Source organism: Schistocerca americana, chromosome 8 (genome assembly GCF_021461395.2).
Source record: "Schistocerca americana isolate TAMUIC-IGC-003095 chromosome 8, iqSchAmer2.1, whole genome shotgun sequence".
Taxonomy (NCBI): domain Eukaryota; kingdom Metazoa; phylum Arthropoda; class Insecta; order Orthoptera; family Acrididae; genus Schistocerca; species Schistocerca americana.
The window spans coordinates 441,089,393-441,113,046 of record NC_060126.1 but is presented as its reverse complement, the minus strand read 5'-3'; the positions used below and the strand labels follow the sequence as shown (position 1 = coordinate 441,113,046).

Sequence of the window (23,654 nt, the reverse complement as noted above, 5' to 3'; positions counted from 1 at the left end):
CGATGATTGATACAAATTCCAGAATAGTTCCAGCTGTTTATCCATCCATCCGAGGCATTGGAAAGTAGTAGAAAAAGCCTCTCTCGGAACCAGCACAATATGCATCTTTTACATGGCAGTGCACAGTTTGGTAGCTCGTCCCCGACTCGTATCTCGTCCCCGACTGGTGGCTCGTCCCCTACTGACTCTTGTTCCACCATTTCTACCTACGCCAACCACAATTTGCGCACGCTACACAGTTCCGTTCCTGAGGGGAACTATTACACCTTTTACATACAAACTAACTAAGAACCCTAAGTGAGGATCAGCAGTTTACATAACAGCAACCAAATACATTAAATAAAACAGAACATTTGCACATATTGACATTTCTACAAAAAATTATTCACGCAGAAATTACAATTATATATAGTAAGTTTTTTTCCCTCTAAATGGGAAAAAGAATTTAAATGACAGATACACTACTTTGCATAGAACCAAACCATGACATCAAAGTTTGTACAAAGAAAGAAGTATACAATTTTGTGTTATCGTTCAAACAAACAATATTTACAGAAGCTTAACAATGTAATATTAATGAAACAAAAACAAAATAAATCGGTAGAGCATTAGAGCTATGGTGTTACAGTAAAATGGCACAAGCTGTTTGAAATTCTGAGAAAAACGTAATTAATGCATACGAAAGACAATATTTATAAGAACCATAACTGGAGATTAAGAATGGAAGACCAAGAGCGCTGTGCTCATATTAAGAAGAGTGTGTGATCAGGGATGCAGTCTTGCAGTTGCTCTTACGATTCAGTCTGTTTAGCGAAGAAGCTATGAGAAAAATGGAGGATTCGGGAGTCGAATTAATCGAAGTAAAATTCTTGGAGAGAGGATATAAATGTGAAGATCCGTTGATGATATTGCTATCCTAGTTGAAAATCTGAAAAGTGAGACCATGTAAGTCGTGCTTGTGATACTTATGTTTATATAGGCATAAGATAGGTTAAGCAGTAAGTACGCCAAACACACATTTGCTACTGTGTACACATGCCTTACGTGAAATTAGGCCGTTGCGGCTGTCGTAAGAACTTGTCTGGGGCCGTGACCTCCACAACGTCTGCGGTCGGCTGCGGATTATCAAACGCGCTTCGTCACTATGGCAGTGCTATGCAAAGTTGTCGACGAGGAGTGGGGGGTAACAGCTGCTGCAGAATGGTACATAAAGGCCAATGATCTAAGACAACTCAGTGTAGTGAGGATCACTCACCAGAGCTGTTCGAGTAGGTAAGTCCGCTAAGGACTGGCAGTGCCTTTCATTGCTCTGTCATTGTGTTTTACATTGTATTTTCCTATGTTGAAAATATCCTCTCCTCAAAGTTAACGAAAAGGACTCCTTCGTATACTGCCGTGTTGTTTATTAAGTGCACCGTAAGTGAATGTAACGTACAAACCGCATTTAGCAAGTCAATTTAGCTCGTAATTTTTTTTGCCTCTATACTTCAAACATTTTAGACAACATTCCTCAGAATTTTCAGCTTCGGTTTTCAGATTTTTCTTTTCGTGTGTGTTAGCTGCTCTTCTGTACCACTTATGATGTAATCTCCCATAAACCTGTGGTCACTCGCACAGACTGTTTACTACGTTTCCTCCTTCATATCCCAACGTCTTTCCACTGTGGTGTGACTGGCTCCGGTTATGGCTTATTGCGATGTAATCAAAGGTCACTACGAAGTCTCATCAAGCACATAACTTTACATTTATAATAAAATTGTCAACCACTGCCCTAGGGGGCCAATTCGTTAAGTTCTAGGCGTTGCAGTCTGGAACCGAATGATCGCTACTGTCGCAGGTTCGAATCCTGCCTCGGGCATGGATGTGTGTGATGTCCTTAGGTTAGTTAGGTTTAATTAGTTCTAAGTTCTACGCGACTGATGACCTGATGACCTCAGAAGTTAAGTCGCGTTGTGCTCAGAGCCATTTGAACCATTTTTTTCGTTAAGTTCTAGCTATATATTCTACAGTTTTCACTAACGCTTCACTCATACGATCACGCAATCTAAAAAAATCGTAAGTGGAACTGAGATAAATCGCTTTCATTCATACATTACATGACAAGTATTAATATGCAAATATAATTTCTGTGTGTGACTGTCACTCCATACCCATTATTGTGCCCCAAACTATATATCTGTCGATAAGACACAAATTTTAAAGGTAGAACACTACATTGACGGTCCGTTCATTTTACCGATTCCAGACTCAGATGTTATAGCTTTGGGGAGGCTCAAGCACAATATGAGCTTCATTTCGTGTAAGTACCGACTCACATGTTATATGTAGTTCATGGCGACTTCTATCTACCCTAGATGTATTAAATAAATTCGAGTAAATTTGTGAAGGCGTCCGAAATTATACTGAATGTTTCCTCCAAAAATTATGTTGACGAAATAGTTCAGGAGTCCACTGAATTGGCAATAACATACTAGATTTCTTAACCTCTAATAATCCTGACGAGCGTAGGTATTGCCGTGCGGGATTAGCCGAGCGGTCTTAGGCGCTGCAGTCATGAACTGTGCGGCTGGTCCCGGCGGAGGTTCGAGTCCTCCCTCGGGCATGGGTGTGTGTGTTTGTCCTTAGGATAATTCAGGTTAAGTAGTGTGTAAGCTTAGGGACTGATGACCTGAGCGTAGTGGCCATAAGCATATTGCAGCGAAACTGAAAACAGATTACTGAATACTGTAATATGAAAATCCACAAAAAGTAAACAAGAAGTAATGCCTATTTAAAAATTCAGATAAAAAATGTACTTGATGCGTTCATAAGAAACAATCACCAACCCTTCTAAACCAACTATGTAACCGTAGACCAGATGTAATTTCAAGTAAATTAATAACGAACGGAACTGACTCTCTATAGTACATTAAAGGCGAGGACACTGTTGCAGAACCAACTCAGAAGGTGCGAGATTTAAACGGACCAATATCTCTATACTTACCGATGTTTTGCATAAGCTCAAACTTTAGTGAGAAAATCAATGCGAGATGCTTCAGCAGCAACTACAACGAATATTTATCGAAATCTGGTAGAACATCCTATGAGATTATGGCTGTATGTAAAGTGCACCAGCGTGATAGCAATGCCATTGAACTTACTAAACAGTGTTTTCTTTCTCCAAAGAAGGTGCAGTAAATATTCCAAAACTCGAATCAGGAACAGCTGTCATCGTGAGTAATACATAAGTAGCAAAGCAATTTTAGTTAGTAAAGGCAAGTTTCTGGCCGGACACGGTATATCAGTTAGCTACATTTTGGAGTATACTGATGAAATAGCTGCAGTTTTAACTCTATTACTAGCGCTCGCACAAGGAATAATCCGTATCTAAAAAACGGTAACTCTCATAGATCACACCAACAGAAAAGAAGAATTTTAGGCTCATACCAATCATATCGGTTTGCAGTAGGATACTGCAAGATTTACTGTGTTCTCTACAACGAAATACCTCGTAGAAAACACTCTATTGAGAAAAACGCAGCAAGGATTAAGAAAATATCAATCTTGTTCTCATTCAAGCGAAGTAATTGATCTCATCGACAGGAAATTGTTCCGAATCTGTGCAAAAGATTCAGGAAAATATCTGATAATCTTCTTTCGCATTTTCGCAGATGAGTCGTCGTTTACGTTTAGTAAAGGCATTAGCAGAGCAAATGGAATTGCAAAATGATTTTCACAAGACAATCTGTACGGTGCGAAACGCAGCAATCGATTGGAAACAATGAAAGGCACACGATCCACCCGACGAGTGCTTCAAGGAACCCTTTCGATTTCGGTTATATGGTAAATCACACCAATTTCAGGCTTTAAATAATTGCCTAGCGAACAACTTCAGTTGAAATGGCCATGCAAAAAATGTTTTTGGAAAGCAAACAAAATGCTGCATTTTATTGCCAGAACACTTATAAGGGAACCTCCCCATCGCACCCCCCTCAGATTTAGTTATAAGTTGGCACAGTGGATAGGCCTTGAAAAACTGAACACAGATCAACTGAGAAAACAGGAAGAAGTTGTGTGGAACTGTGAAAAAATAAGCAAAATATACAAACTGAGTAGTTCATGGCAAGATAGGCAACATTAAGGACGCTGGGACCGCAACAGCGCCGTGGTCGCGTGGTAACGTGAGCAGCTGCGGAACGAAAGGTCCTTGGTTCGAATCTTCCATCGAGTGAAAAGATTAATTTTTTATTTTCAGTTTATGTGACAAATTCTTATGTTTTCATCACTTTTTGGGAGTGATTATCACATCCACAAAAAAACCTAAATCGGGCAAGGTAGGAGAGACTTTTTACCCATTCGCCAAGTGTACAAGTTAGGTGGGTCGACAACATATTCCTGTCACATGACGCACATGCCGTCACCAGTGTCGTATAGAATATATCAGATGTGTTTTCCTGTGGAGGAATCGGTTGACCTATGACCTTGCGATCAAATGTTTTCGGTTCCGATTGGAGAGGCACGTCCTTTCGTCTACTAATCGCACGGTTTTGCGATGCGGTCGCAAAACACAGACACTAAACTTATTACAGTGAACAGAGACGTCAATGAACGAACGGACAGATAATAACTATGCAAAAATAAAGAAAGTAAAATTTTCGCTCGTGGGAAGACTTGAACCAAGGACCTTTCCTTCTGCAGCTGCTCACTTTACCACGGGACCACTGCGCTCCTGTGCACACTTTCTCCTCTATGTTACCTATGTGGCCAAGACTGATGACCAGTTTGTATATTTTGCTTATTTTTTTCACAGTTCTACACAACTTCTTCCTGTTTTCTCAATTGATCTGTGTTCCGTTTATCAAGGCCTATCCACTGTGCCAAGTTATAACTAAATCTGAGGGGGGTCCGATTGGGAGGTTCCCTTGTTAGAAGAGGCAACATCTCTATTGCCCACACTAGTCTGTCCGTCCTCTTCCAAAGTAGATTTGCATGTTATAGGTTCCTCCCCAGTTAGGAATGTCGGAGGACTAAGGAAGAGTTAAAGGACAGGTTTCTCGTTTCGTATTAGCCCGAACTAGAAGAGACTGTCATAGAAATGCGCGCTTGGCTAACAGTCATTAAAACAAAGGAGTTTCTCTTTGCGGCTATATCCTTTCCAAAATTCCAGTCGCCGACTTTCCCCTAAAAACGTGAAAATATTTTGTTGACTTCCACCTTCACAAGGAGAAATGACGTTAGTAATTAAACACGAGAAATCACATGTCGCACAAGAAGATTTAAGTTTTTATTTTTTCTATGGGCTATTGGAGAGTGGAATGGTTGTGGAGTAATCTGGAAAAGGTCCTATCAGCATTTTTCCAAACACTTAAGAGTGATTTGCAGAGTAGTCATGTATATTTAGATGCAGATAATTTCAATATAGTGATCTACTCTAAAATCAAAGATTTCTAACACTACACAATACTTTTCTCAGGTCTACGACAGCTGCTGTTTAATGCTAATGTTATATGATTGCTGCCAGGTGCTGAAATCACAAAACATCCACGCCATGACGCTGGTGACGGGCAGTTGGATTTTGGACGCTGCGCTGCCATTGCTGTTGGTACCACTGCTTTACTGGTACGCGACGCGCAACTTCGACTACTGGAAGAAGCTGGGAATCCCCTACATGAAGCCCATACCTTACGTTGGCAACATGGGCAGCGTTGTGATCGGCCAGAGGCACATGGGGGAACCAGCCTTCGAATGCTACCGCAAGGCTGGAGACGCTCCCTTCATGGGCATGTTCGCCTTCGACAAGCCCATCCTCTTAGTGAAGGACCCCGCTCTCATAGGACGCATCATGAGCACCGACTTCTCCACGTTCTACGCAACCAACGCTAAGATCGACCCAGCGACTGACCCGGTCATTGCCTCATCTCTTTTTGGCCAACATGGCGCTGGGTGAGTATCTCGCGGAACAGGCAGGGGTATGGACACCGTGTATTATTCCAGAGTAAAGAAGGCTATGCTCCTTTATATCTTCCCTTCATTTTTATTCTTTGTTTTCACCAGATAGAGACCACATCACAAATTCAGTTAATTTTTCCTTTCTTCACACCTCTCGAAACATGTTCTCTTACTGCATCTGCCTTATAATGCCTGTAAATTTGGCATAATCCGTCTCAACATATCTCTGACTGTGGGTTCTTCTACTCTTATGATACATGCTAATGCTCCTTTTGGCAGAGATTCATTCTATATGATGATCCAAAATATATCAGTTGTTTTTTACTTACTGGTTCCATTTTTTTCCTTTTTTTTTGTATACGTCTTCTTAACTTTCAGATCCCTTCGCTTCCTCCTTCTGCTTTTCTCTCTAATATTTTAGCTTGTGTATATAATATATATTTCACCTGCATAGATGCCTTCTGGTTTCATCACCCTCTTGTAATATACCGCTATTACATTTTTGACACGTTCCTAGATATTTTAAAAGTTTTTTCTATTCCATCCTTTCTATTCAGGCGTTTCCATCCCGTGAAACGAAATAGAATGCTAAAAGTTGTCAGTAATTGTGCTGAATTTTGAGCTGTGTTTCATATTGGGTAACTACAAGTATCTATAAAGTACTACAGTGTCTGTATATACCAACAGGTGAGGTACCATCAGCAATACCTGTTCAACACATGTTCAAAAACACCTGTGAAAACTTATAATTAATACACAGTTCTCTAAAATTTTATTAATAAGTACAAATCTAAAGGCCTCTTTGTCGAGCAATACTCAGAAAAAGGGGTTTCTGTTTGTAAGACGAGGTTAAATATTTTCTAACTGAGAGACAATAAGTCAGTAAATGAGAGAATAAAAGATATGTTTTTGTTGTTTTGTTTCAGATGGAGGAAACTACGTACTGTACTATCCCCAGCATTCACTTCCGGCAAGATGAAGCTCATGTTCCACCTTGTGAACGAAACTGGACAGAAACTGGCCCATCACCTTGAGTCTGCAGCGTCAAAAGGTTTGGTCTTTTTGTGTTCAAACGAACTAATTAAGTTATTTCTAAATGAAAGACAAAAAAACATTTTTGGCCAGTGTTCACTTCACTAATTTAACGAAGTGACACTGTGCTTAGAATTTTTCCGTAGACTTATTGTTTCATTCTCAGTTTTAATGATAAAATTGTAAAATGTTTGTTGTATTTGCACTTCAGGAACTGAAGTGGAACTGAAGGACGTCATGGGCCGTTATACGACGGACTCGGTTTGCTCCATCTTCATGGGTGTAAACGCTAACTCTCTCGAAAACCCAAAGTCTCCTCTGCGAGAGCACGTGCGGCGAATCTTGAGAGATACCGTCGTTGGAAGGATCATCACCACGCTGGCGTTCTTCGCTCCACAGATCCTGTCCACACTCCGCATTCGACTTGGCAGCAAGAAAGTAGAGGACTTCTTTGTACAAAACACAGTTAAGGTACGCAGGAACCATTCAGATTCATTTAAATACTAATCAGACAAAAGGACAGCAGACTTCAATTGTTTTGCAGGTTCTTTATGATCTGATTCAAGCATTCAGCACTACGATTTTGTCGAACAAGCCACTTAATATTTTAATCCGTAGTTTCTGGCAGACTCACAGAGAAAAATGTTCAAATGTGTGTGACTTTCTAAGGGACCCAAATGCTTAGGTCATCGGTCCTTGGCGTTACACACTACTTAAACTAAATTAAATTAACCTACACTAAGAACAACACACAAACCCGTGCTCGACGGAGAACTCGAACCTCCAGCGGGAGGGGCCCCGCAGTCCGTGACATGGCTCCCTATACCACGCGGCCACTCTGCGCGGCACTTACAGAGGTTCGGGAGGGTTTATCTAGAATCTTTCGAAGTTGATTGAAATCGATGTTTTATACCCCATACATATTATTACATGACAGTTAATGTATGAGGTTAAATATTGATTTTTATTACATTCCTTGCAGGACAAATAATACAATAAGAACTAAAGACAAAATGGAAGAAAAAACTGAAGTAGTTAAGGAGAAAGCAGAATAAAGCTAGCGTAAAAGTTTTGATGTAAAAGATCATAATCAATGATGTACCGGAAGAGAATGAGAAATACAGGCTAGGCTACGGTTAAAAGTACACGGGATAAAGCATTTCGATGTTGCATGGAAGAAATGAGTTGGTCCTTAGATCTGGTGACGAACGGTATTTTATAGTCGACTGTCTACTCGGTGCTGAGGGACAAGATTTTATTTATAACCACCTATTAATCTGAGAGGAAGGCTGCGCACTGTATGTAGCTCAGTAAATGGGGATCAAAACAGTCAGTGGTGAAGTTGCAATTTATTTATATGTCTTATATTTGAAGTAATATATGAGAGGAAAAATTATAAACCTAGAATATGAAACTTCCTGGCAGATTAAAACTGTGTGCCAGACCAAGACTCGAACTCGGGACCTTTGCCTTTCGCGGGCAAGTGCTCTACCAACTGAGCTACCCAAGGACGACTCACGGCCCGTCCTCACAACTTCACTCCTGCCAGTACCTCGTCTCCTACCTTCCAAACTTAACAGAAGCTCTCCTGCGAACCTAACATGTTTCTGCAATATCCTTTCTTTCAGGAGTGCTAGTTCTGCTAAGTTCGCAGGAGAGCTTCTGTTAAGTTTGGAAGGTAGGAGAGGAGGTACTGGCAGAAGAGAAGCTGTGAGGACGGGGCGTGACTCGTGCTTGGGTAGCACGCGGGTACGGTAACTCAGCGCGTTCGGTCAGAGGGTTAGCTGCCCTCTGTAATTTAAAAAAAAAAAAAAAGAGTTAATGGAACAACGACGTCCGCCCCGAGCAGATACAACGAACGTAAACGAACAAAATGAGATTTAAAAAAAAAAAGGAAAAAAAAGTTGGTAGAGCACTTGCCTGCGAAAGGCAAAGGTCCCGAGTTCGAGTCTCGGTCCGGCACACAGTTTTAACCTGCCAGGAAGTTTCATATCAGCGCACACTCCGCTGCAGAGAGAAAATCTCATTCTGGGAACCTAGAATTTGGTACACCAGCCTCTGGACTTTATGTAGGAAAGATAATTACGAATTCTGGTACTTTTTTATAGTTAAAATTCGAGATTTGTTTTCGTAAGGTTATTAAATTCAGCGGTAAAATGTGGGCGTAACATAATGTATGTGGCAGTGGGACTACTATCATTTGAGGAACATCCCAAGCTAAGTCTCTGTGTGTTGCGTCTTTTCGACGGTGACATCCATTCATCCGTTGAATATTACCATTCTGTAATTCATTACTTCGAAAGCTTCTTTTGGTTTTTACATTAAATGAGACACGGAGGATTCATGTATGTTGTCTAGGGGTTGCAGTAGTACTTGCCTAAAAGCCTGTATCTACACGCTCTTTCCAAGCATACGAGGGATAAAGCGATCTTATTGATTGTCCTGTACACCATGGGGAATGAAGTGATATCACCCGGGAAGGATGGATGGAAAAGGGCTGCTTCCGGGAAGAAGTATCTTGTACACTCCCACCTAAATGTACCCATAATGGCATGCCAGATTTTTTCCCTGCAAAAAAATTCTGATCAAATGAGTTCTCTAAATGTTGAGTAGGAGTCAATAGTAACAGATTTAATGAAACTTACGTGCTACGTGAGATATAACAGTATCTTCCTCATTCGACTGATGTGAGAAAAAAGACGATCTTGAAGACATTCTGGAAGTATGCATCCGTGAAGATCATTCAGAAGTCAAACAAAGTCTGATTATGTAAAGATATTTATGCAGAACACGAGGGATACGAAGGCAAACTACAACAAATTTACTACATATTTTCACCAACATATACATTCTAAAAAAAATACATTAGCGTAAGTTGATTTGAGTTTTATACAATTCCTAAAGCAACACCTATTTTGTCATCTGTTAAAAAATGTTATTGTCTTACCGGTCTTCGTGATAAGAACTAATTTTATGGGCTGTCAAAGTTAAGAAAAAGTGGCACAATTCATTACTTTTGTCATGGCGTAGGTACAAGTCTCACCTGTACATCACATTGGTTTTCGTTTCACGATAAATTAATTTAAATTAGTTCAATAATTTACTCAGAAAGACGTAGTCGTTTTATGGATCATTTCTCCTGAGGTCCTGGAAAATAAGCCCTGTTAACATGTATCTTTTGTCCACAGCTGATAGAGCATCGGAAGGAAACGGGCATTGTGCGAAACGACGTAATTGACATGCTCACGAAGATCAAGGACGAGCAGGCAGAGGGTGATAACGAACAACTCAGTGAGTACAGCATCTGTTTCCCTAAGTTTCATGATCGCAGTTAGATTTTACCGAGGCGATAATTATAGCTACCTTTACTTACGTTAGATTGATAACACAATTAAAAATATAAATTTCAAAAGTAATGAGAGATAAGTACAATTTTCCAAAGACAGTATACAGAGTGCAAAAATGTATAAGTTTTTATGTTTCGGTCTTCTTTAGATTTCCTGGGATGTTTCATTGTGCCATAAAATCAGTAAGATTAAGTCACTTTTAAACGCAAATAATCTCAAGTTACATTGGAAAATTTACGGAGTCCAATATCTAAGAATAATTCTTCAGAACAACTTGATGATGGACCTTTGTAAGAGATCTGCAATGATACGAGAAACATCATCAGCAATGACTTACACTCCATAAGGGAAGATTCTAGTAACATTACACAGGCATCCAGAATAAGATTTTCACTCTGCAGCGGAGTGTGTGCTGATATGAAACTTCCTGGCAGATTAAAACTGTGTGCCGGACCGAGACTCGAACTCGGCACCTTGGCCTTTCGCGGGCAAGTGCTCTACTAACTGTATTACCCAAGCGCGACTCACGCCCCGTCCTCACAGCATTATTTCTGCCAGTACCTCGTCTCTTACCTTTGGTAGAGCACTTGCCCGCGAAAGGCAAAGGTCCCGAGTTCGAGTCTCTGTCCGGCACACAGTTTTAATCTGCCAGGAAGTTTCATTACTCAGGCAGTTTCTTTGGTCACTGCTGAGGCCAATGCGAGAGTTGGTCCGTACTCCTGTGACGAGCTTGCCAAGTATTCGCCGCTTTGCCAATTCGTCGTCGAGGAAAAGATCTTCTGACACTAGTGAGCTGAGGTAGAAGAGCACGTCGCCTGCATTCCGCAAGGAGGGATCTAATCTTACGGCAGCCATATCCGTTTGTCTTGAGCCATAATAACCATTTTCACTTTCAGAGCTGTAGAGATGAATTTGAATGTAGCAGACGATTTATCCATAACCCTTTGAAAGTCGTCTTGAGTGTGTGTACGAATACTGCATTGCATCTGCAGCGGATGATAGGTTGCTTGAAGTTCTCAAGATAGTGCATGGACCTGAGTAGCGAGATCCAAAGCTACCCGTCAGTTGTGGTATGTAAATGAATGCCAAGTTTTATTTCGCCGAAAGTAGCTTTAACAGCTGATGAAAAGAATACACGAAGAAATTTAGGGCCGAATACACAGCGCCAAGAACTCCGCTTTTCGTTACAGAATGATCTGATGTGCTTCTGCTGTCGTGGAAAATAAAGTATTCACGGCAATAATTCCTAGCAAGCAGTCACTAATTTCCTAGTCCGAACATCAAAAAATAGTTATAATACACTCCTGGAAATTGAAATAAGAACACCGTGATTTCATTGTCCCAGGAAGGGGAAACTTTATTGACACATACCTGGGGTCAGATACATCACATGATCACACTGACAGAACCACAGGCACATAAACACAGGCAACAGAGCATGCACAATGTCGGCACTAGTACAGTGTATATCCACCTTTCGCAGCAATGCAGGCTGCTATTCTCCCATGGAGACGATCGTAGAGATGCTGGATGTAGTCCTGTGGAACGGCTTGCCATGCCATTTCCACTTGGCGCCTCAGTTGGACCAGCGTTCGTGCTGGACGTGCTGACCGCGTGAGACGACTCTTCATCCAGTCCCAAACACGCTCAATGGGGGACAGATCCGGAGATCTTGCTGGCCAGGGTAGTTGACTTACACCTTCTGGAGCACGTTGGGTGGCACGGGATACATGCGGACGTGCATTGTCCTGTTGGAACAGCAAGTTCCCTTGCCGGTCTAGGAATGGTAGAACGATGGGTTCGATGACGGTTTGGATGTACCGTGCACTATTCAGTGTCCCCTCGACGATCACCAGTGGTGTACGGCCAGTGTAGGAGATCGCTCCCCACACCATGATGCCGGGTGTTGGCCCTGTGTGCCTCGGTCGTATGCAGTCCTGATTGTGGCGCTCACCTGCACGGCGCCAAACACGCATACGACCATCATTGGCACCAAGGCAGAAGCGACTCTCATCGCTGAAGACGACACGTCTCCATTCGTCCCTCCATTCACGCCTGTCGCGACACCACTGGAGGCGGGCTGCACGATGTTGGGGCGTGAGCGGAAGACGGCCTAACGGTGTGCGGGACCGTAGCCCAGCTTCATGGAGGTGGTTGCGAATGGTCCTCGCCGATACCCCAGGAGCAACAGTGTCCCTAATTTGCTGGGAAGTGGCGGTGCGGTCCCCTACGGCACTGCGTAGGATCCTACGGTCTTGGCGTGCATCCGTGCGTCGCTGCGGTCCGGTCCCAGGTCGACGGGCACGTGCACCTTCCGCCGACCACTGGCGACAACATCGATGTACTGTGGAGACCTCACGCCCCACGTGTTGAGCAATTCGGCGGTAAGTCCACCCGGCCTCCCGCATGCCCACTATACGCCCTCGCTCAAAGTCCGTCAACTGCACATACGGTTCACGTCAACGCTGTCGCGGCATGCTACCAGTGTTAAAGACTGCGATGGAGTTCCGTATGTCACGGCAAACTGGCTGACACTGACGGCGGCGGTGCACAAATGCTGCGCAGCTAGCGCCATTCGACGGGCAACACCGCGGTTCCTGGTGTGTCCGCTGTGCCGTGCGTGTGATCATTGCTTGTACAGCCCTCTCGCAGTGTCCGGAGCAAGTATGGTGGGTCTGACACACCGGTGTCAATGTGTTCTTTTTTCCATTTCCAGGAGTGTATTTATCTGTAACATATTTTTGCCTACTAATGAGTGGAGAGTTGTTATCCTAGACTGTGATGGCGTGTATTGCTGCAGAGCTGACGAACGAGATCATCGCAGGCCAGCTGATGTCGTTCTTGGCTGCTGGCTTCGACAACTCGTCTTCGACGCTGGCCTTCGCCCTGTTCGAGCTGGCGTGGAACCAGAGTCTGCAGGAGGAGGTGCGCCAGCACGTGCGCCACGTGCTGAGCAAACACGGCGGCCACATCACGTACGAGGCGATCAACGAGATGACGGACCTCACCAACGTCGTCAGCGGTGAGTGCTACCTAGCAACGGGTACACTGTAGTCACCTTATTGAAACATGTTCCCACTAATTTTGCTGCATGCGCCAAAGATGAATCATAATATAAAAAAGCATTAAGGATAAGACATTCTAAGTTTATAGTGTGTGTCTGAGGAGAAGACCACACAAAAAAATTATACTTCGACTCTTCTTGCTTTAGACTTCAGCGTATCTAGACGCTAATCTCTTTTGTGCAATTATTTTCAAGTATGCAAAACTTTTGCGTCTAACTCAATTTGTTCACAGCAGTCAAAGTATCTCAGGAAGTAAACTTTCTTGCGTCAATAATTTTGAAACCCAGTGAGGTTGCTATGGAACTAACCACACTTGGCTACGTCATTTTTGGTGCATCCGCACTGCAGCAGTTCGGTATCAAAAGCCAAGATGATTACGTTATCTAGGGATTTGTTTTGAGCTGTTCCATTTGGCTATACTATAATAACTTTATCACGAATGTGGGAAAAATCATACAACACGACTACAACTCATTATTATTTAATACTATTGTTTTTGGTAGCACGTTCCATTACATTAAGCAGAGCAATACTTCATGTATTTGTTTAATTAATTACGAGCTATGTTGCAGACGTATAAAAGATAGATAGGAAATATCTGTCAACCAATTGCAGAATATGGTTTTATTAAACCTTGACCATGGTTTCGACAGTTCTGAACTGTTTTCTTCAGAATGTATTGTACCTATTAACCAAAAATACGACAGTTTGTGTGGAAGAGACGTGGTAACATTACAGGAGCAGGAAATGTTTACAAATAATTTTTGTGAAATATAGTCAAGTAGAATCACATTATCTACACTCGATGTGCGAGTCGTTGAGTCTACCTAGTAAATATATGTGTCATCCACTTAATCATCATATAAAACATGTTACGAGTATTTAAAAATATTAGCTCTCTGCTATGGGATTTTTTCTTAAAAGATTTTAAAATGGCACATATTCGATAATGGATCCAACAACTTGTAGTTTTCTATTTGAAAGACCTGTGTACATGATATTATATATGAAACTTGACATCGGATCCTGCAGAGCGTAAGAATGCCACGTCCATGGGTATTGACACATGCGGATGGCCTAAGAGCAGAGGCAGTAGCCCTAGGTCACTTCTGGTACGTCATGCTTCTGTATGCCCTGTATGCTTGCAGCTGCAGTGAGCAGCGTCTGTGATTTCACAGATACACACTCGTTACTAGAACTAAGAAATTAACAAAATGTGAAAAGAGTTAAGTGAGAGCAATAAAGTTGTGCAATGAAGTCATGTGGCTTATAAAGATCTTGCAGGCTCAGGTAAAAAGAGGAAACTATTTACAATGTACGCAAGAAATCCACGAGAGGCACTTCAGCCTGAATACGTAATATGTGAAGCAAAAACGCTAAATCGTAATACAGGGTGTCCACAACGAGACTGCAACATTTGAACTCACAAAATCTGAGAGGAAACACAATTTATTGACGAACAAATACAAGGAAATCATACAGCAGCTCACCAAGTTTTCATACGCAGGTGGACGGTTCAGTACACTTGAACATGGGCGCCACGGGTAGCGCAAAGTATATCAAGTCTATAATCGATGTCGTGCCATGTGTTGCGGAGCATCTGTTCTGTGGCAGAGTTGATGACAATTCTTATGCGCTGTTTCAAGTCTTGCACGTCCTTTACTGGTGTAGAGTATACCCGGTCTTTCACATAACCCCACAAGAAAAAATCGAGAGGGGTTATGTCGGGCGAACGTGGCGGACAAGGAATTGGACCTCCACGGCCAATTCATCGCCGCGGGAATGTGTCATTTAAAATTTTTCGACTGTCAAAGTTCCAATGGGCTGGTGCACCGTCCTGTTGAAACATCACATTTGGCTGCGGGTCTGTTATCTGTGGCATGGCAAATTGTTCCAAGATGTCCAGGTGGATGGTTCCATCCACAGTCGGCTCCTGAAAGAGAAACGGCCCAACAATGCGATTTAACATCAAACCACACCACACATTAACTTTCTTACTGTCGCGCATGTGTTCCCTAGGTGCATGTGGATTTTCGGACCCCCAGATGCGCACATTGTGACGATTGACAGCCCCTGAAACGTGAAAGGTTGCCTCGTCAGTAAACATCACGCGTGATAAAAATGTCTCGTCCGCGGCAATGCGATCTGACATGACACATGCAAATTACTCTCGATTTTGTCGATCATCAGGCTTGATCTTGCACAACCTGCACTTTATATGCGTACAAACGTAATTGCTGATGAAGCACTTTGTGCACTGTTGAACGTTTCGTACGAAGTTCTCGTGCTGCCCGTCGCACTGACTTCTGTGGACTTTGTTCGAATGATCGCTGCACTTGTTCCACATGATGCCTGATCCCAGGGTTACGACCACCATGCCCTTTCGCAACACTCCCAGCAGTCAAACACTGATCATACGACTTCTTTATAGTCTTGTTGTGAACTCGACTTTGCACTTGGGTCGCCGATTTTGTCTCTGCGTACCAACAGAGCACTTGTGCACGCTCCTTCATATCCTCCATTTTGCTAAAACAATTGATTGCAGCTCCAATACGGCCACTTGGCGTATCAAATTTGCACACCACCAACTCGTTGAGTTGCTCTGTCTGCCCCTTCAGGATTCACAGGTTCACCATCTGAAACGAGAAAGATATAGGATATTGAAATGTTGGAGTCTCATTGTGGACACCCTGTATTATCGATGTACTCGTACAGTGATCAGACAGAACATTATGACCACCCACCGAATAGCCGCGTGTCGACCTCTGTTTCGGATAACAGCAGCGACGCCATTTAGCATGGATGCAGTGAGGGCTTGGTGGGTAGATGCTGGGAACTGGCACCACATCTGAAGACACAAGTCAACTAATTCCAGCAAATTATAGGGGGGGGGGAGGAGGGGGGGGGGCGGTGATGACTTCTGACGCCACATTCAACCACACCCGAGACGTGTTGGATCAGGTTCACATCTGGTGAGTTTGGGGGCCAGCACATCGACTAGAACTCGCCGCCGTGTTCCTCGAAAGGAGAAACTGCAAATATTAAAATACGATTGCAAATTAGGGAAAGATATGGGGAGGGGGTGGTGGGGGTGGATCGTCATTTGTTAAGCATCTTTCACCCAGTATACGCTGAAGACGGCGGCCCGACTAATAGTGATTTTTCTTGTTTTCAGAGACGCAGCGGAAGTACCCCACAGTGAATTTCCTGAACCGCGAGGCGTCTCGCGACTACAGGATAGAAGGGACGGACATAGTGCTGCCCAAGGGCACCGCAGTCTTCGTGTCGGTGGCCGGTCTCCACACCGACCCCAAGTACTGGAGGGAGCCGCTCAGGTTCTGGCCGGACCGCTTCAAAGAGGAGAACTCCAGGGACAGACCGAGCCACACGTTCATGCCGTTCGGCGAGGGCCCCAGGACGTGCCTCGGTGAGCACCCGGACACTGGTGTTTCCGCTTCCAACTGCGTCTTTGTCGACCAACACGCGAGTGTGGTGTCGAATATACGACACACAATCATACTAACATTTTAAACCGGGTACTTAGCACCTCAGAATAAACTTTTGGCGTTTGAAAAACAATAGGGAACAGAATGATTTGTTTTTAACGCAAATAGTCTTTCTGACGCGCATTTTACGTGGCAGGCGTATGAAAAGCATGCAATTGTCATAGTGAATACCAATAACAATACTCAATCTACGAATCTTTACAGGCATCTCCTCATAAATTTACAACAGGTATTCGGTCTTAGCAGTAGTAGCTGCTAAACTGCGTCTAGCGTTGCTCAGTGTGGGGCAATGGATCAGTAATTGCGGGAGCCACCTTCTATTACACACTCAACGTTCCTGACATGTCCTAGAAGGAACAAATCGATAATCATAAATCACTGGAAATCTCTGGCCATGGGTCCATAGGTCCAGTTCTACGCACGTCGGTTATGATGCGGTGTTCCTTGAGCAACTCTACGCAGTGCTGGAATTCGTTCACACTGGTAACAGGCGTTTTCAGAACCTGCTATGAAGCGGATATACGCAGTTATACTGCCAGAGGTACAGGTCTTACAAGATGATTACCGTCGATCTAAGCATAAATGTGAACTGGTAACCACTGTTTGCCAAATCGAAGTGGAGTCTCTTGACGAGGCTATTGCGATTGTTGCAACCAGTGACATGGGTGCTATAGACAAGAAATAATGGTAAGATATACTGAACGATTAGAAGCCGAACAGCTTATCGAACATTGCGTGTCAAACAGTCTCTCCTCATATGGGAAGGATCAAAAAGAATACAGTAGCTGAGCAAAGATTCTGCAGACCGCCACGTATTAAGGAGTTGATCAATAGATGCCATGTGAAGTGGACCCACCACCTATCAGAGGAGGCGGGGAGCATTGTCAGTGCAGGATTAGTAACAGCAGAACGCGTCGGTTAATAGAGATGAATGGATTTTGAGGTCGACTAGTCAACGGATGTCACCTGAGAAAGAAATCCACCAGAGACATTTCATCTTCTCAAACCTGCTCTTGTCGACTGTGAAACGGAAACGCGAAGGAGCAATCAAAGCTAAACCAAGTCCAGGCGGACCACATTTACTGAAGGATAAGCACTGTAGAGGGTGGTTGTACAAAACGAAAGAAATCAGCAGAAGGTATTAAGAGCACAGTACGAGTATGGAATTTAAAACAATGTAATAGAATGTTCAAGAAGCTCCTCATAAGCCGCAAGTTTCAGCACTGAAGCGACGCTTGAGTTCGTGTAAAGACCGACGCAGTTAGACAATAGATGTCTGGGAAACGAGTGATATACAGCGTCTAATCACGATGTACCCTTCGGCACAGTTTCGGTAGGGCGAACAATTCGAGAATGTTAGCTGCTGTAATGTACAGTGCCGACAGTGAACTTCTAAGGACATGGTGTTATTACAGTATGAGAGTGTTTTTCGTTGTTATCGTGTGGTCCCCTTATTGCGCTTAAGAAAACGCTAAATGCGGAACGATATGATTTCGCAGCATTGCATACTGCTTGCAGACGAGGAATGGTTAGAAATCAGAATTGTCAGCATGCCATAGCACCCTATCAGAGAACAGCTTCTGTGAGTCACTAGTTTGCGGACAACTACGTCATTGGAATGGCTCTACGTGTTCGTTTCCATACCTAAGCCCAATCGAACACATTCGTGATGAGTCAGAACGTTGATTTCGCTCCAGATCGCACCACCCAACATCACTGCCTCCTCTGGCGTCGGCTTTTGAGGAACAATGGGCATCCATTTCTCCACAGACATTCAGAAAAACTTCATTAAAATCCCCCCAACGGAGTTAAAACCATCATAAAGGTGAATATTAGATACATCCCATATTAATGTCCAATAATAGTAGTCCGGGTGCCTTCGATCACATCTTGGACAAGAACAATCTTTTGCGTGTGACTTATCGTCTCAGTTTAACTGTGAGGTAATTTGCTTTGCATTCGGACTCTGCATATATATTTGTACTCCACTAGCCATCTTACAGTGTATAGTGGAGAGTACCTCTGGTAGCGCTATAATTACCCTTTCCCCTGCTACCATTCGCGAAAGGAAAGTAGAACGACTGCTGATAAACGCTCGTACGATCCATAATTTCTTTGATTTGATCTTCTCATAGCGATCGTTTCACGTGCCTGGGAGAAATTAATACGTAACACGACTCTTCTGGAACGTACGCTCTCGTAACTGCAACAGCAAGCGCCTGAGTGATACAGAACGCCTCTCTTGTAGTGTCTGCCACTGCATTACACCGAGCATCTCCATAGCGCTCTCTCTCTCGTACTTGGAGATTCCATGAGGTTGATATCCTCTCTTTCATTCGTATCTACAAAGTGAGCAGCATCCCAGACTTATGAGCAGTTCTCCAGAACCAGTCGAGCAGCTGCTTTCCAAGTCACTTCTGTCGTGAAAGATATTTCGCTGTTTCAGTCAGTTTCAGCCTGGCGTTTTCTTTTCCTACAACTAGTTCGATGTAGTCATTCTCCATTAGAACGCCCAAGATATTTACTTGTAGGAATTTTAAGATTGTTGCTGTTTCCATTGAGTTTTCGTAAATACTGTACTCGAACAGGGCTGGGTCTCTTCGCCTATGGATACGCAATGTGTTGCACTTTTTTTTTAACTGTAGGGTCAACTTTCTATCCCTGCTCCAATAACCGACCCACACCAACTCTTCTTCCGTTTCCTAACAGCCTCGCAGCCGACGTTCTTTAATAACTCTTATAAAATTGGCTAATATTTCTGAAGACCTACATTTAATATCATCTCCGTTGGCCAGTAATCTGGTATGACCACGTGATATCGAGCTCTACATCTACGTCATATTTCAAAATACACCTAATGGTGTGTGGCGGAGATTACTTCTGGTGCAATTAACACACCCTATTCTGTTTCACTCGCGAATCGCTAGTGGCAAGAATGACTGTCGCTATATCCCTGTATTCGCTCTAATTTCTCGAATTTCCTCGTCGTGATCATTGCACGAGATTCATGTGGGACGAAGTACTACACTGTCGCCGCGCAGGATAGCCACGAGGTCTCAGGCACCTTATCACGGTTTCTTGCGGCTGCCCCCGTCGGAGGTTCGCGTCCTCACCCGGGCATGGATGTGTGTGTTGTCCTTAGCGTAAGTTAGTTTAAGTAAGATTAAATAACGTATAAGCCTAGGGAACGATGACATCATCAGTTTGGTCCCATAGGAACTTCAAATTTCTAAATTTTACCTTTATTGTCCGACTCTTCCCTGAAAGGGATCTCCTGAAATATTTATAGTAAACCGATGTATCTCAGTCTGGCAACTGCTTTTCTTACTATTTATTTTATGTCATTCCAGTCTCTATGGATAATTACACATAGATATTTTGCGGTAGATACTGTTTCCAGCAGTTTTCCGCCAACAGTGTAGTTGTGTAGTTGCACAGTATTGGCTTTCTTTTCCATTGTATGCGCGATACGTTACATTTATTTACGTTTTTGCTCAACTGCCAGAGCTTGCACCGCACATTAATTCTCTGTGGGTAATTCTGCGAATCGATACTAACTTCTTGCGTTGTTACTTTCATATAGACAACCGTATCCGACGCTTTCTACTAGATTATTTATTTATGTCCTAAACGGTAATGAGCTTTATCTACTTCCTTGGAGTCCACCGTAAATTACCTTTACATCTGTCGATTTTGTTCGGTTAAGATCGACGTGTTGAGTTCTGTCTGCAACGGACTCTTGAATACAGTCATTCAGTCAGATCTCGTTAAACGAGTAACTTAGCTTTCTAAAATGTAAATAATCTATTTCTCAATAACATCGTAGATGTTGTGAAACGAGGGCACTGTGCTATTTAAACACGGTTTAGCTGAACGAACAGAGTTATTAAAAAGTACTCGCTTCTCAGTGAGGAGAAACAAAGAATGAAAACTATGTTAGTGTCGTTGACAACAGATGTTTCAAGAGATTTAGTTTGCTTCAAAGGAAGCCAAACGACCGCTTCAGTCATGGGTTTAGAGTCCTGGTTCTTATGAACGCGAGCTGCAGTGCTCTATAGAAAACAGGAGTGATGAAACAATCGAGTCGGAAAAAGTCACTGTTAATTTCGACGCTACAATGTAAGTTCCATCAAAGTTATAAAGTCAGAATGGACAAAAAACGAGAGGATGCATAACGCTCGTCTGCAGATTCTCTAATACCCCACTTCTTTGCTTCACTCTGAATTGTAGTGATGTTTAATAAAATGCCGTGGCTATCCGTCTGTTTGTCTGGAACGCTACATCTGACGATCAGTCCCATTTGTCTCGAGTCCAGTGCGTATATATTTCAACCGAGTAAGACGAACATAGAACAAGCACCATAGGAGTGTTATTTAGTAAACTCATACCCAGAGAGTAATATTATGACCAGGCAACACATTGTAATAGTATGTAGCGTTAGTAATACACTCCTGGAAACGGAAAAAAGAACACATTGACACCGGTGTGTCAGACCCACCATACTTGCTCCGGACACTGCGAGAGGGCTGTACAAGCAATGATCACACGCACGGCACAGCGGACACACCAGGAACCGCGGTGTTGGCCGTCGAATGGCGCTAGCTGCGCAGCATTTGTGCACCGCCGCCGTCAGTGTCAGCCAGTTTGCCATGGCATACGGAGCTCCATCACAGTCTTTAACACTGGTAGCATGCCGCGACAGCGTAGACGTGAACCGTATGTGCAGTTGACGGACTTTGAGAGAGGGCGTATAGTGGGCATGCGGGAGGCCGGGTGGACGTACCGCCGAATTGCTCAACACGTGGGGCGTGAGGTCTCCACAGTACATCGATGTTGTCGCCAGTGGTCGGCGGAAGGTGCACGTGCCCGTCGACCTGGGACCGGACCGCAGCGACGCACGGATGCACGCCAAGACCGTAGGATCCTACGCAGTGCCGTACGGGACCGCACCGCCACTTCCTAGCAAATTAGGGACACTGTTGCTCCTGGGGTATCGGCGAGGACCATTGGCAACCGTCTCCATGAAGCTGGGCTACGGTCCCGCACACTGTTAGGCCGTCTTCCGCTCACGCCCCAACATCGTGCAGCCCGCCTCCAGTGGTGTCGCGACAGGCGTGAATGGAGGGACGAATGGAGACGTGTCGTCTTCAGCGATGAGAGTCGCTTCTGCCTTGGTGCCAATGATGGTCGTATGCGTGTTTGGCGCCGTGCAGGTGAGCGCCACAATGAGGACTGCATACGACCGAGGCACACAGGGCCAACACCCGGCATCATGGTGGGGGGAGCGATCCCCTACACTGGCCGTACACCACTGGTGATCGTCGAGGGGACACTGAATAATGCACGGTACATCCAAACCGTCATCGAACCCATCGTTCTACCATTCCTAGACCGGCAAGGGAACTTGCTGTTCCAACAGGCCAATGCACGTCCGCATGTATCCCGTGCCACCCAACGTGCTCTAGAAGGTGTAAGTCAACTACCCTGGCCAGCAAGATCTCCGGATCTGTCCCCCATTGATCATGTTTGGGACTGAATGAAGCGTCGTCTCACGCGGTCTGCACGTCCAGCACGAACGCTGGTCCAACTGAGGCGCCAGGTGGAAATGGCATGGCAAGCCGTTCCACAGGACTACATCCAGCATCTCTACGATCGTCTCCATGGGAGAATAGCAGCCTGCATTGCTGCGAAAGGTGGATATACACTGTACTAGTGCCGACATTGTGCATGCTCTGTTGCCTGTGTCTATGTGCCTGTGGTTCTGTCAGTGTGATCATGTGATGTATCTGACCCCAGGAATGTGTCAATAAAGTTTCCCCTTCCTGGGACAATGAATTCACGGTGTTCTTATTTCAATTTCCAGGAGTGTAGTATGTAGCGTTAGTAATACATACTGTGTGTTAGTAATGCATACTGTGTGTTGGTAATACATACTGTGCTGTTAAAATACTGTCAATTATCTCGTTGTTTTGTCCTTCCAGGCATGAGACTCGCGTACATGCAAGTGAAAGTGGCTCTCGTGCACATTCTCAACAACTTCGAAGTGCACCCAGCGCCTTCCACACCTACCACTTTGAGTTACCATCCATCCAGGTTTGTCGGAACTCCAGCAGTAAACGTGTCTCTACTCTTCAAGAAGACCACCTCTTCATAACGGCCAGCGGCGTGCAAGGATTCTGGTTGCCACATCATTTACTTTAAATCTCAATGCTTTCATCAGTTAGGCACAGTGATCAAAGTATTCCTCAGTTGAAGCAAATAGTATAACTGCGTCTAATTATATCTGAAGCGTTTATTTGTGTCTGTAATTCGGATCCAAGTGTTGTGTTGTTTGCAGTCGTGTGTATTTCTTCGATGTTTTGTAATAAAAGCTTCTGTTAAATTCGTAGCTCCACATGGGTTACACCCTTTAATTCGATCCTCGGTTGTATCCCGTTTTGTTCATTTTCGTTTTTCATCTAATATGCTGGCCGTTGCCCTGCATTAGACCTGCACTGGAACGGAACTGAAGCAATCTAACGAGTTATTTTCTGATACACACTAAACATATTGTACACAGTTTCTGAACTATTAAGTGAAATATAGCCGCATATGCCTTGTTCTCTGACAAAGTGTCTGCAGTCTTCAAAATCACTAGTATATCACTTACCACGAAGTAGAAATATATACCGATTGAGAGTCCTGATAAGAAAATAGATTTTTTGTCGCCAACTTAAGTTATCTGACTTTGTGGTATTTATTTGGGACAAGTATCTGTTCTTTGCAACACATGTCGA

The 23,654-nt window shown here is 43.8% G+C and overlaps 1 protein-coding gene across 1 annotated transcript; it reads left to right on the top strand.

Annotated features, from left to right (window-relative positions):
* Positions 1 to 1,255: 1,255 nt before the first annotated feature.
* On the top strand, positions 1,256 to 23,266 carry LOC124545156 (cytochrome P450 6j1-like). Its single transcript, XM_047123990.1, has 8 exons — positions 1,256 to 1,268; positions 5,501 to 5,922; positions 6,855 to 6,979; positions 7,172 to 7,431; positions 10,149 to 10,251; positions 13,108 to 13,329; positions 16,548 to 16,799; positions 22,860 to 23,266. The coding sequence occupies exons 2-8, from the start codon at positions 5,528 to 5,530 to the stop codon at positions 23,030 to 23,032; spliced, it is 1,530 nt and encodes a 509-aa protein (XP_046979946.1). The 5' UTR covers positions 1,256 to 1,268; positions 5,501 to 5,527; the 3' UTR covers positions 23,033 to 23,266.
* Positions 23,267 to 23,654: the final 388 nt, after the last annotated feature.